At 34.8% G+C, this 12,946-nt stretch overlaps 1 protein-coding gene across 8 annotated transcripts in view; it reads left to right on the top strand.

Moving 5' to 3' along the window:
• Positions 1–12,946, top strand: part of CEP70 (centrosomal protein 70) — a 77,414-nt gene that overhangs the window by 38,376 nt on the left and 26,092 nt on the right. For 7 of the 8 annotated variants that reach the window (XM_061167696.1, XM_061167688.1, XM_061167693.1 and 4 more), the window contains 4 exons: positions 500–556; positions 10,446–10,530; positions 10,626–10,714; positions 12,191–12,265. In XM_061167696.1, coding sequence (XP_061023679.1) covers positions 500–556; positions 10,446–10,530; positions 10,626–10,714; positions 12,191–12,265 — 306 coding nt within the window. The remainder of the gene's footprint in view (positions 1–499; positions 557–10,445; positions 10,531–10,625; positions 10,715–12,190; positions 12,266–12,946) is intronic. The other variant, XM_061167695.1, reaches the window with a different exon arrangement.

The raw sequence follows: 12,946 nt of genomic DNA, 5'->3' as shown, positions 1-12,946 counted from the left end.
GTCATATAGTTCATTTTCAGTACATAGACTCATATATACACCTACTTTCTTCAAAAAAATAGTTATACATTTGGCTATGCAACATTAATTTTTTCCTACAAATTTACATTATCTCTTCTAGTGCTTCCTCATTTTCTATAATATGGATGTGCTATTATTTAACTTTTCCCTTGTTGAAGAATGTTTAGATTGTGTCATAATGCATTGAACAACTTTGTTCATCTTAAGTTATAGCCTTGGGCAAATGTTTCTGTGGGAGTGATTGTTAAAGGTAGACCTGTTTGATCAAGGAGAATCTATATTTAATATGTTGAGATTTAATGTCTGTGGTTATTTAAAAATGTATACATTAAAATTAAAATATATGGGATACTTCTGGCAAAAATCACTTAAATTTTTTATGAATTTGCAGATATTTATCAGTATAATTTGAAATTGAATAGAGACAATAGTAAATGTTCCAATACCACATTTTGAAAATAACTCATCTGTTTTCTAGGTTGCTTTGCCTTATTGATTACTATGAATCTAAAATTAGAAAATTTCATAAACAAAGGTATGACTTGTCCTGTATTAAAATTTTAAAAGTAATTATCAAGTTGTGAATTACAGCAAAAGCTTTTATGGCCTTTTGAAATATTAAATACATTTTGAAAATCTACTGGATATGTGTATAATTTACCTAATATGTAACTATAAATTCCTTTTTATAAAGAATATTTAAGACTGTACTTTACTACTTATGTTGAAATTCATTGTTGCATTTATATTAAAATATGTATATTTAATAATCACTAAGTATTGGTCACAGATGAAATAGTATTTTTATTTTGTTGAGGTATTATGATTTGTTCTACTGATGTCATCTAGCCACTAGATAGTTACTGAGTATATCAACACAGTGTGTAGGATTGGATTAACTTCCTGCCAAAGTACAGCCTAATTAATTAGTTTGCAGATTTATGAGATAAAGATAAAACATAGTGCAAAATCAAGTATATAGAATAAAGCACAGTTATCATCTCTGATTAAAGAAATAAGGGTAAAATTTTAAATAATGGTCTTTGATTAACCAAAAATTGCTCAAAGATATCTAAGACCAAATAATCTAAAGTGCTTTAATATAAATATCTAAGGCCTTTAATATAAAAGCTGTTTTGTTTCACTGTTTATAAATGGAACAGTTCTTTTAACAAATATTTACCTAAGCACCTACTTTCTGTTGTGTTCTGTTTTAAGTACTGAACAGATAAAATAGATAAACATTAAGTAACTTCAGGGACGTTCTCTTTTCAAATGAAGCTGTCTTTTAAGATGGTAGACATGGTGTTAGATTCTGTTGAGATAGGAAAATGTTTTGAACATGATTCTTACCTCCTAGGAGTTTGCAATCTAGTAAAGGAGATTAAACGTAAACACATTAATAGTTAAGAAAAATAATGTGAGACTTAAAAGAGCCTAATATATAGTGTCACAATAAAAGTAATTACTTAAAACTGTACAGTCAGTAATACAGGAGTTGATAACAGGAACAAATTGGTTTTGGATGGGGTAACCAGGGAAGCCATTACAAAACAGAGGGGGGTTGTGCTTGAGCTTGAATAAGTACAATTTGGGAAAGCAGAAAGGAAAAAAAAAAGACTGCTTGTATGCTATGAGCAAAAGTTCATAGATGGAAAAGAGTAGGCTTTTTAATGGCACTATAATTAAGCCAATTTCTCTGAACTTTAAGGGATTTGTTGATATATTCATAGATAGAGGTAGTAACCTATGGAGAGCAGTCATTCCCATGGAGGACCAAGAGTAAGCTATAAATGAACAACAAGACATCATTGGCCTTGGAAAGAAGGAAGGTACTGTTTCCTTTGATACAGAAAACCTGGGTGATGGAGTTGTAAGTATGTATATTAGGGTTCTAGCAAGAAACAGAACCAGTAGAATGTACACTTATATACAGAGAGTGAATTGTCTTAAAGAAATAGGTTCATGTTATTGTGAAGCTGGCAAGTCTGAAATCTGTGAGGCTGGCATGCAAGCTGGAGACCCAGGGAAGAGTTGATGTTGCAAAGTTGAGGCTGAAGGCAATCTGAAGGCAGAATACCTCTCTTCTTGGAGGTTTCAGTCTTTCCTTCTAAGGTCTTTAACTAATTGCACAGGGCTCACAGAGTTGGACATGACTGAAGCGACTCGGCATGCATGCATGCACCCACATTGTGAAGGGTAATCTGCTTTATTCAAAGTCTATTGATTTAAATGTTTGTCACATTTAAAAAATAACCTCACGGTAGTGTTTAGACTGGTGTTTAACCAAATAGCAGGGCACCATAGTCTAGCCAAGTTCACACTAAAATGAACAATCACAGTATGTCAGAGTAAAGAGAAGCAAAATTAAGAATTTCATAGCTTGAGAGGTTATAGATTGGTATGCTCACAGAAAATCAAAAATGAGCAAAGCAGGTTAGGTGGGAACTGTGCCAAACTGGAGAGCTGTTTTAAGAGGCCATTTATTATATACTCTAGCCAGTTGATGCCATGCAGTAATGGGAGCCCAATGGCTAAATCTGCTTTTTTGAGAAGTTAGAAGGTTAGGTTTATAAATGAAAGCAGATTTTTTTTTTTTTAATTAGTTGGAGGCTAATTACTTCACAACATTTCAGTGGGTTTTGTCATACATTGATATGAATCAGCCATGGATTTACACGTATTCCCCATCCCGATCCCCGCTCCCACCTCCCTCTCCACCCGATTCCTCTGGGTCTTCCCAGTGCACCAGGCCGGAGCACTTGTCTCATGCATCCCACCTGGGCTGGTGATCTGTTTCACCATAGATAGTATACATGCTGTTCTTTTGAAATATCCCACCCTCACATTCTCCCACAGAGTTCAAAAGTCTGTTCTGTATTTCTGTGTCTCTTTTTCTGTTTTGCATATAGGGTTATCGTTACCATCTTTCTAAATTCCATATATATGTGTTAGTATGCTGTAATGTTCTTTATCTTTCTGGCTTACTTCACTCTGTATAAGGGGCTCCAGCTTCATCCATCTCATTAGGACTGGTTCAAATGAATTCTTTTTAATGGCTGAGTAATATTCCATGGTGTATATGTACCAAGGCTTCCTTATCCATTCATCTGCTGATGGGCATCTAGGTTGCTGAAAGCAGATTTTTAATGTTTGCAATTAAAACTGAGTCCTCTTAAAAATATTATATGGTCCAGACTGAATATTATCTGCAGCCTTTACTCTGTATTTTTAATAAATTCTAATGTAGATTCAGGAGTTGGATGACTTTTTTCCTGTAAAGGGCCAGACTGTATTTTAGGCATTTTAATCTGTATAGTCTCTCACAACTGCTCAACTCTGTTACAGCATGAAATCAGCCATAGACAGTAAGTAAATGAATTGACATGTCCATTTCCCATAAAACATTAATGGAAAAAAAACCTGCTGGCTGTGGCCCACAGGCAGCAGATTGCTGACTCCCAGTCTAGTTGATGAAGAGAGCATTTGGGATTTGAAGTCAGAGTAGAGAAGATTTAGTGTAGCCATCTTTGAAATGTCTCAGGTAGAATGTGGTGTGAGAGATTGCCTCTGAAGTTATATAAACTGGGGTCCTCTAACTAAAAATAATAAAAGGACTGAGGCTGTTGCAGGTGTTGTTGAATTTGGTTGTCATGAGTTTATAGTGAACATCTGGGATTGAGGAATGAAATCTTGAGGGAAAAGAATTACTTTTTTGCTTAACAATCCCATCACCATTGGACTAACTAAAGTGAAGTACTTTGGCTTGTACAAATTATGCCTAGGTCAGATACTTGGATTGAATGTCTCCCAGTTCAGTTCAGTTCAATTCAGTCGCTCAGTCGTGTCCGACTCTTTGCAACCCCATGAACCACAGCACGCCAGACCTCCCTGTCCATCACCAACTCCCAGAGTCCACCCAAACCCATGTCCATTGAGTCGGAGATGCCATCCAACCATCTCATCCTCTGTCGTCCCCTTCTCCTGCCCTCAATCTTTCCCAGCATTAGGGTCTTTTCAAATGAGTCAGCTCTAAAGGGAGAAAAGATACAGGAAGAAAATAGGGACTGTGTTATACACAGTATTCTCACAGATGAAAAAGTAGAAGTCATTTATACTTTGCAGTGATGAAGAGTCTGTCCTAAGGAGAGGGTTTTTCATAGTTCATTGAATTAACAAAACTTAACAGTCTCTTATTTTCTAAGAGTAAATAACTTGATAGAGAGATTGTAGCAACTTCAAGGTGGATTTTGAGATGTACTAGTAGGATATTCGGAGAAGGCAGTGGTAACCCACTCCAGTACTCTTGCCTGGAAAATCCCATGGGCAGAGGAGCCTGGTAGGCTGCAGTCCATGGGGTCGCGAAGAGTCAGACATGACTGACTGACTTCACTTTCACTTTTCACTTTTATGCTTTGGAGAAGGAAATGGCAACCCACTCCAGTGTTCTTGCCTGGAGAATCCCAGGGACAGCGGAACCTGGTGAGCTGCCGTCTAAGTGGTCGCACAGAGTTGGACACAACTGAAGCAACTTAGCAGCAGCAGGATATTAGTATCACCTGAAGAAGCAGGCGAACTCTAAAAAGAGGGTGTGAGAATTAACTGACAAGTATTATATTACTTGAAAGAAGTGAAAGAAGAGAAAATGAAGGAAGATGGGTTATGTTTGGAGGTCTAAGTGGGATAAAGGAGGCACGGGAGAAGGATGTATATACCTGTAGAGCTCAGGGAGCAAGACAAAGGAAGAAGACAGATGGGACATGGCCTCTTGCAAAGGTAGAAGCACTCTGCTTAACACCGTTTTTTAAAGGGCAGTGTTGTCTGAAGTTTTTCTCATCATGGAACACAGAAAGTGATGTTTGTATACCACACTGGGGTAATTGGCTCAAGAACTCTGACCAGTTGTCTTGAGTGCTTGGCATATTTGTAATATCTTGGCACAGCACACTTATGGCACACCATCTGGACCCTCTACTTTAGGGCACAGGCTTGAGAAGGCCTCCAGAGAGCTTGTGAAAGGCAGTTTCTGGATACTATGGACTGGTTTTCCTTTCTGCCTCCATACATGAGAAAACTCTGGGAAAGCAGAGGTAGCCGCACTCAAGGCAGCCAAATTTGAATGCAAGTATTAAGCATTAGAAAACTGCAAACATGCTACAGTTTCTGAAACAGAGGAAAAGTAAGTTTTAAAATGATAGGTTCTCAGCTCTTACTTTACCTATTTTTCTTTACCCAGTGTTAATATATCAACATACATTACATGGAATATATTGCTAGCCTTTTCTATTAGTATTTCCCTGGCTTGGTAGATAGGATTAAAGAACCAAGAAAAGTAACATAGGAATAACAACTACAAGACTCAGACTGAGTTTCTTCTGAGATGTTGGAGACATTTGAAAAGTTACCCCAGGGAAAAGAGCTCCATAATGAATTAGTAAAGTGAAGTCTCCTTGTCTAATTCCATCCTTCTAGATAGAAAATTTTTAAGTGGTGTTGCGAAATGGAAGCAGGTAACTTTGAGGTTCACCTCTGATTGAACATGATTCAGATTAGGGAAGAAAATAAAATACAAGATTTCTCTAGTTTTGCTCTTTCTCTGTACCCCTAAAAAGCATACTGTTCAACACTGGGTCCCTCCTGGGGCTTCTGGAAGCCGTTCAAGAAAGGGTGGGAGGAATTTGGCTGTGGGGATCCCATGTCCAAATGAGAATTGTGGACGTTTAAAATTATGTTTTTACTTCAAGAAAACCACAAAATCTGTCAATGCTAAATAAAGGACTCTAGGAAAATAAAGTGAGGATTCTTTACTGAAGCTCATTTCCTTTTAGGTCTGCATAAATTTAAAATTGGTCTCCTCTACTATATATATGTGTTAGGTTTCTCTTGAGAGAAAAAGATAGCCATAATGGCAGGTATTTTAGAGTGTATATAGGGAATGATCTGAATACATACACTTTGAAGCCAGAGAGATTTCAGTTTAAGTCTCATCAGTACTGCTTACTATTTGAGAGACTTTGAGCAAATTTAAATAACTTCTCTAAATGTTCCTCACCTAATAAATTGGAATAGTTTATATAATACATCTATCTTGTTGTTTAGTGGCTAAGTTGTGTCCAACTCTTTGCGACCCCATGGACTGTAGCCAGCCAGGCTCCTCTGTCCATGGAGTTATCCAGGCAAGATTACTGGAGTGGGTTGCCGTTTCCTTCTCCATACATCTATCTTAGTACTTTTTATATAGAAGCTACCCAGTATCCTTATTTGGTCATGGTCATTTGTTAAAGACTAGCATGTTTAGAAGGTCTGAGAGAACGGTTAGTACAGCTGTCTCGAATAGAAATGTCATGAAAACCACATATATAATTTTGCATTTTTCATGTAGCCAAGTTAGAAAGTAAAAAGAAACCAGTGGACTACATTTTCATATATTTTATTTAATATCTGAAATATTGCCATTTCAACATGTAATCAATGATATTATTAGATACCTCACATTATTTTTTTCATTCTAAACCATTGAAATTTGGTATTTTAATTTATAGCACACCGCAATTCAAACACTAAATTTTCTTTTTTTTTTTCAAACACTAAATTTTCATCAGAGGTATTTGATCTGTATTTAGGTTTCATGAAGTCTAGTTCAAAAATAGACTTATATACCCAGATTATTTTATACATACCTCAAAGTTCTCTAGCAACTAAGTCAAGTACAAAAATTTTTTTCCTTAATATTTACATCTACATTTATACAACTGACTCATCTTTTTTAGAATAATTGGTTTGACTGAATTAAGGATTAAAAACTATACCCAACTTAAATTCACTAACTTCTATTTAATTCAGAAGGATGTTGTAAAATTGAAAAGCAACTCTAAATCTGTCAGTAGCAAGAAACTTCAAACTTTGAAGTTTTCTTGTAGTTTTACAACCAATTTATTTGCACTGTGGATTAAAACTAAAATCTTCTATATATTATTAATATGAGAAAAACATGCATGAAGACAATATTGATTTGTGTTATAAAGTTTCACTTCAATGTAAATTCTCATAACCTATTAGCTAGACACAAAGATGCTGTTTTTTCTTTGGAGCTTCAAATTTTGCTTACTCATATATAGAGTGATACGAGTGAGAAGGCTTCCCTGGTAGCTCAGTTGGTAAAGAATCTGCCTGCAATGCAGGAGACCCAGGTTTGATCCCTGGGTCGGGAAGATTCCCTGGAGAAGGAAATGGCAAACCACTCCATTATTGCCTGCAAAATCCCATGGACAGAGGAGCCTGGTGGGCTACTGTCCATGGGTCACTTGAGTCGGACATGACTTAGTGACTAAACCACCACCACACCATTTTTGTGTTTGAGCATTTGACAAGTACTTTTTTTCCAAGAAAATTTTGAATTCAGGTTAACAGTATAGTTAGTCTTTGTAACTTTTCCGTGACTCAACCAATAAGCATTGACAAAAAACACAATAGATGGTTAAAGTCATTGTTTTCTGTTTGTTTCAATGGTCCTACAAACTGGCATAGCATTTATACATGTCCTGTATAATTTTAACAACTGAATTCATGACATTCACAGTCTGTTTGAAAAAACTGACAGATTTCCAATATGTCTTATACAGTATAGCAAAGCAATGAGAAATGTCAGTCTTTTAAAAATCCTAGTAAATCTAAATTTCTGATGTTACAGAGCTACATTCTGTTGTGGAAAAATGAAAAGGTTGTTTCATGTCTTGGTGAAATTCTTCTTTGATAGATATGTAAAATTCAAAGATGTGCCATAAGTCAGATTTTTTTTTAAAGCCTCCAGTTGTCAACATTTCTTAATAAATCTGGAGGTCCTCTGATGACAGAACATCCCCACAGTGTTAACTGAGCATTTGATTCATCTAAAAATAAATGTAATTTTTAAATTAAATCAGTTGCTCTTTGGTATTATAAGAAAGGTCTTGAATTCTCCAGGCAGTTGTTGTGGGCTTAATTGAAGATCTTTCCTTTTTTTAATAAAAATGTTTTAGTTATTTTCTCATAATTTTGCAGCAAAATTTTCATAGAAAATAATTTATTTCATGTAAGAATAGTTTCTATTTTTGTGTAAGACCTCAAAATGGTTTGTTGCTGGCCAAAGTTATAAGCTCAGATTTTGCTAAAAACTTACTTTAGAAGTTTTTTTTGTGTGGTTAATTTTGATTTTGGTGACTTTGATTCTCTTGACTGTTGAGAGAAAATTTCTTAATGTATCTATTATGTATTTGCTGAAAATACTTTATCGTTATCTACTTTATTCTCCTAAAACATTTTTTATTTAATGACTTTTTAAAATAACAACTTTATTGAGAATAACTCACATGCCATAAAATTCACCATTTTAAAGTATATGATTGAGTAGTTTTAGAATATTCACAAATTGTGTCACCATCTCTGCTATCAGTTTTAGAACATGGGCATCATCCACTGAGAAACAGAAAACGCCATACCCATTAGCAGTCACTGTCTGCCCTGAGCCCCTCTTTTGCTGCAACCCAACATCACAAAATATGCAATTCCATTTACATGAAATGTCCAGAATATGCAATTCATAAAAAAAAGAAAATAGATGAGTAGTTGCCTAGGAATTGGATTGTAGTGGAGTAGGGACTCAGGGTAGAGAGTAAATGGAAAGTAATTGCTAATGGGATGGTGTTTCTCCATGGGTGATGAACATGTTCTAAAATTGATTGTGGAGAGACTTCCCTGGTGCTCCAGTGGTTAAGACTCCCTGCTCCCAATATAGGGTGCATGGATTTGGTCCCTGGTTGGGGAACTAAAATCCCACGTGCTGCATGGCATGGCCAGAATATAAATAAAATTGATTGTGGAGATAGTGATACAACTTTATGAATATCCTAAAGTGATATCTCAAAGGACTAATGATTAGTGTCTTATATATGTTTACTGTCTATTTGCATATCTTGTTTTGGGGAAATGCCTATTGATGTCCTTTGCCCATTTTTAAATGCAGTTTTTTGTCTTTTTGTCAAATTATGAGTTATTTGTTAATTCTGGATACAAGTTCTTTATCAGGTTTGCAAATACTTTACCCCATTGTGTAAATTTTCTTTTTTTTCCCCTGGATGATGTCCTTTGAAGCTCAGAAGTGTTTTACTTTTCTTAAAGTCCTGTTTATCTGTTTTTTATTTTTCTTTCATCTCTTCTGAACCAACAGCTTTTCTAATTTGTTCTGCAGTAAATCATGTAGCATTCTTTAGGAAATTTATGACACATTCTTTCAGTCTCTTTTGTTTACTGTTTCAGTTATTTTACTGTCTCAGATGTTATCATCTCCACTTGATTTTTTAAAGAATCTGTCCATAATTTTTAAACTAAAAGCCTTAGTTCTTATAATTAAAATAATAAATATATCAATTACCAATTATGATTTATATAGGTATCTCCATAAATATAGTATCAGAATAAACAGTGTTATATTGGTATCATTCTGATTGAATCAATCCATTGATCCTGACTAGACTGGTGGTGAGTTTGTATTAATATACAGTACTACAAACCACACATGCACACAGTGTACAACCCAGGCTGCAACATTAATACCTTAACATGATGCATCAAAGTGGAAGGTAGTCCTGAACAATAAAGTTGTGTTTCACAGAAGAATATTTTACACTGCTTCACCTTTAAAATTTTAATTAAAATGAAATAAAAGTCTAGTTCTTCAGTTGTACTAGCCATATTTCAAGTGCTCATTGCCTGTATGTACCTAGTGTTTACTGTCTCGGACAGCCCAGTATTAATGTTATCAGTTTTAAAAAACATTAATATTGATTTGATAGTACTTTGTAGCTCACACAATGTTTTGATGTCTTTTATTTACTTTTAAAACCAATTTTGTGAGGTAGATGTGATAGAAATTATCTCTGTTCTACAGATGAGAAGAAAAATTCTGAGAGACTGACTTACCCAAATAATACAACTCGTTAATGAAGGTGTCAAGACTTAATCAGGGCCACTAAATTTGTGGCCTTGTCCACTTACACTCAGTATTTTTTGATATAGTTTTTTGTGCTCTAAAAGTACTGGAAGGAGAAAACAATATTCTTTGTTCATTCAACAAGTGTTTTTCTACTCCTCCTTAAGCCCCCTATTCTGGGCAGTGAGATACAGTGGTGAGCAAGACAGACAAACTTCTGGTTTGCATGGATCTTAAATTCCAGTTAAGGCATTAGTGAACAAATGTATACTGTAGTACTAGTTAGTAAGTAGTATGTTCTATTACAATTTTATGTAAGAATAAGTAGGAAATTTGGTTTAAGTTTTAGTTTATGTTGAGGTTATCAAGCCCTTATTGATTTAATTTTTGTTAGCTAGATTTTTTTTTCCTTTGGAGATAATTTTTTCATAAATACACTACATTTATTTTTTCATAGACAATATAAAGAAGATGAAAGTCAGTCAGAAGAAGAAGATTATAGAAGCCTGAGTGCTTCACCCACTTACAACGGCCTTCTAATGGTATGGGGGACTATCTGATTGATAAATGCTTTTTAATAAAGTAAAATAATAATTAATCTCTTAGGAAAGTTAACTGTTTATTAACTATGTTGCAGTCATTACAGAATCAACTCAAGGAATCAAAATCTAAGATAGATGTACTTTTAAGTGAAAAGCTGAATCTTCAAAAAGATTTGGAAGCCAGGTGAGAGAAACTTGTCATTTTTATTTAATGTTTATTTAAGCAAATAGTGGGATTTTGAATGTTAAATCAGTCATCCTATCCCCTTTACTCTAAAACTAATGTTGGGGACCTCATATTTGTATACTCATTTTCATCATTAGTCTCTCATATGATAGAAAGAACAAAAATAAATATGTAAGCAGGGGGAATGAGAAAATAGGAAGAAGATTAAACTGGCTAGGAACTCAGAATAGATTTAGCCTATGCCAGTAGGTTTCCCTTTCACAAACTATTTTTAATTTTTTTCCAAATTACTTTAGAATGTCTTATTTCATCATATACATGTGTTGTGGGAAGGGAGAAAAATTTTAAAGTTTAAATGGCATACAACAGAAAGGTTTATTTATATACAAGCATACTACCACAGAAGGAAGGCACTCTACATGTTGACAGAAAGTAATAATGAATGTACACTGTTGAGACTTTTTTCGTTCATTAAATATTGTTGGATACCTATTGTAAGTTAGACATGGTCCTAAGTTCTGATATCATATATAGCAAAAAAACTCAAATATCTTGTTCTTGTAAAGCTTATACTTTAATGGAGAGGAAACTGATACCTACAATAAAAACCATTTCTGTAAGGCTTAAAAGCCTGCCACATAGTAATGTGTAAATTTATGGTTATATAAATATGAGTGGAAAATTTGTAAAACATGCATGGGAATAATGAACAATGAATTTGGGCTAGTGGTTACCTGTGGTATGGGAAGTGAAAGTGAAAGTTGCTCAGTCGTGTCTGACTCTTTGTGACCTCATGGACTATACAGTCCATGGAATTCTCCAGATCAGAATGCTGGAGTGGGTAGCCATTCCCTTCTCCAGGGGATCTTTCCAAACTAGGGATCAAACCCAAGTCTCCCTCATTACAGGCAGATTCTTTACCATCTAAGCCACAAGGGAAGCCCTAGAATACTGGAATGGGTAGCCTATCCCTTCTTCAGTGGATCTTCCCAACGCAGGAGTCGAATTGGGGTCCTCTGCATTGCAGATGGATTCTTTACCAGCTGAACCACCAGGGAAGCCCGTGGTATGGGAAGGAGAGAGCAATGGCTATAATTAGGGACACGGAGTTTGAAGTACCTGTATAAGGTTTTAGTTAAAAGATTTTAAACAGGTTACTACTCAGCTTTGATAAAGCTTGAGGCATGGACACACCACTATTTGTTTTACTCTATTCTTGTTTGTGCATTTGAGATAATTCACTATTAAAGCAAGTAATAGGTTAATAACAATAAAAGTGGGTAGAAAGTTTTGAATAGGGGATGCGCAGAAGAAATCCAGTGGCCAATAAATACCTCATTAGCAGTTATGAAGTATTTTAAGAATTTTTAAGCATATTTATGACAAGTAATAGAGTATACTTTATTATTATTAAATATCTTTATAGTTTTATTAAATAAATTGAATGTGTTCAACATGATTTATTTTCTACAGGCCTACACAGCATGAATTAAGACTTTATAAACAACAAGTGAAGAAACTGGAGAAAGCCCTTAAGAAAAACATCAAGTAATTATATTTTACCATAGTTACAAATTTATTAGGATTTTATATCTTATTATTTATTTTTATTAACCTGTCAACTTACCTCATAGTGGCTGTGGCTTAAAATTACCAGATTGATGGGCAACCTGGCGGGGGAGGGGGGCAGGGCGTGTGGAGAAGACTTTAAAAAGGGATATTTCTGGTTCCACAGTTTAAAATGTTTCTACTGTAATGGATTTGGCTATACATTCATTTTAAATAAGAACACGGAAAAGGTAATTGTCTGATATAAAAGGTAAAGATTTTAATTAGTTGACTTTGGAAGTCATGGAGAAATTGTAAGAGAATCATTGAAATTAGAGGCGACAAGGCCCAAATTTTTGTTGGTGGTGGTGATGACCTGAATAATACGTAGCCTTATCATATTTTAAAACTTAAAGTATCAGAATGAATGCAGTGAGCCATTCATATCCACCACTTCTCTTTTATGACTTTGAAAAGCACATATAGGAATTTCAGCAAGTTGGTCCTCAAATAGTGATAGTAGTTTCTGAAGATGCTATGTCTACTCTTTGATTCAAGGGAATGGGACTTGAAGTAGTGTGGTGAGCATGGGGATGAAATATTTTAAAAATGATATGAGTTAATATATGCATTAGATGTATTAAATCAGTTATATTAGCCTATGTTGATTCAATTTTCAAA

Source organism: Dama dama, chromosome 19 (assembly GCF_033118175.1).
Source record: "Dama dama isolate Ldn47 chromosome 19, ASM3311817v1, whole genome shotgun sequence".
NCBI classification, from domain to species: Eukaryota; Metazoa; Chordata; class Mammalia; order Artiodactyla; family Cervidae; genus Dama; species Dama dama.
Note: the sequence above shows the minus strand (reverse complement) of the source record. Positions and strands in the feature narration are given on the sequence as shown.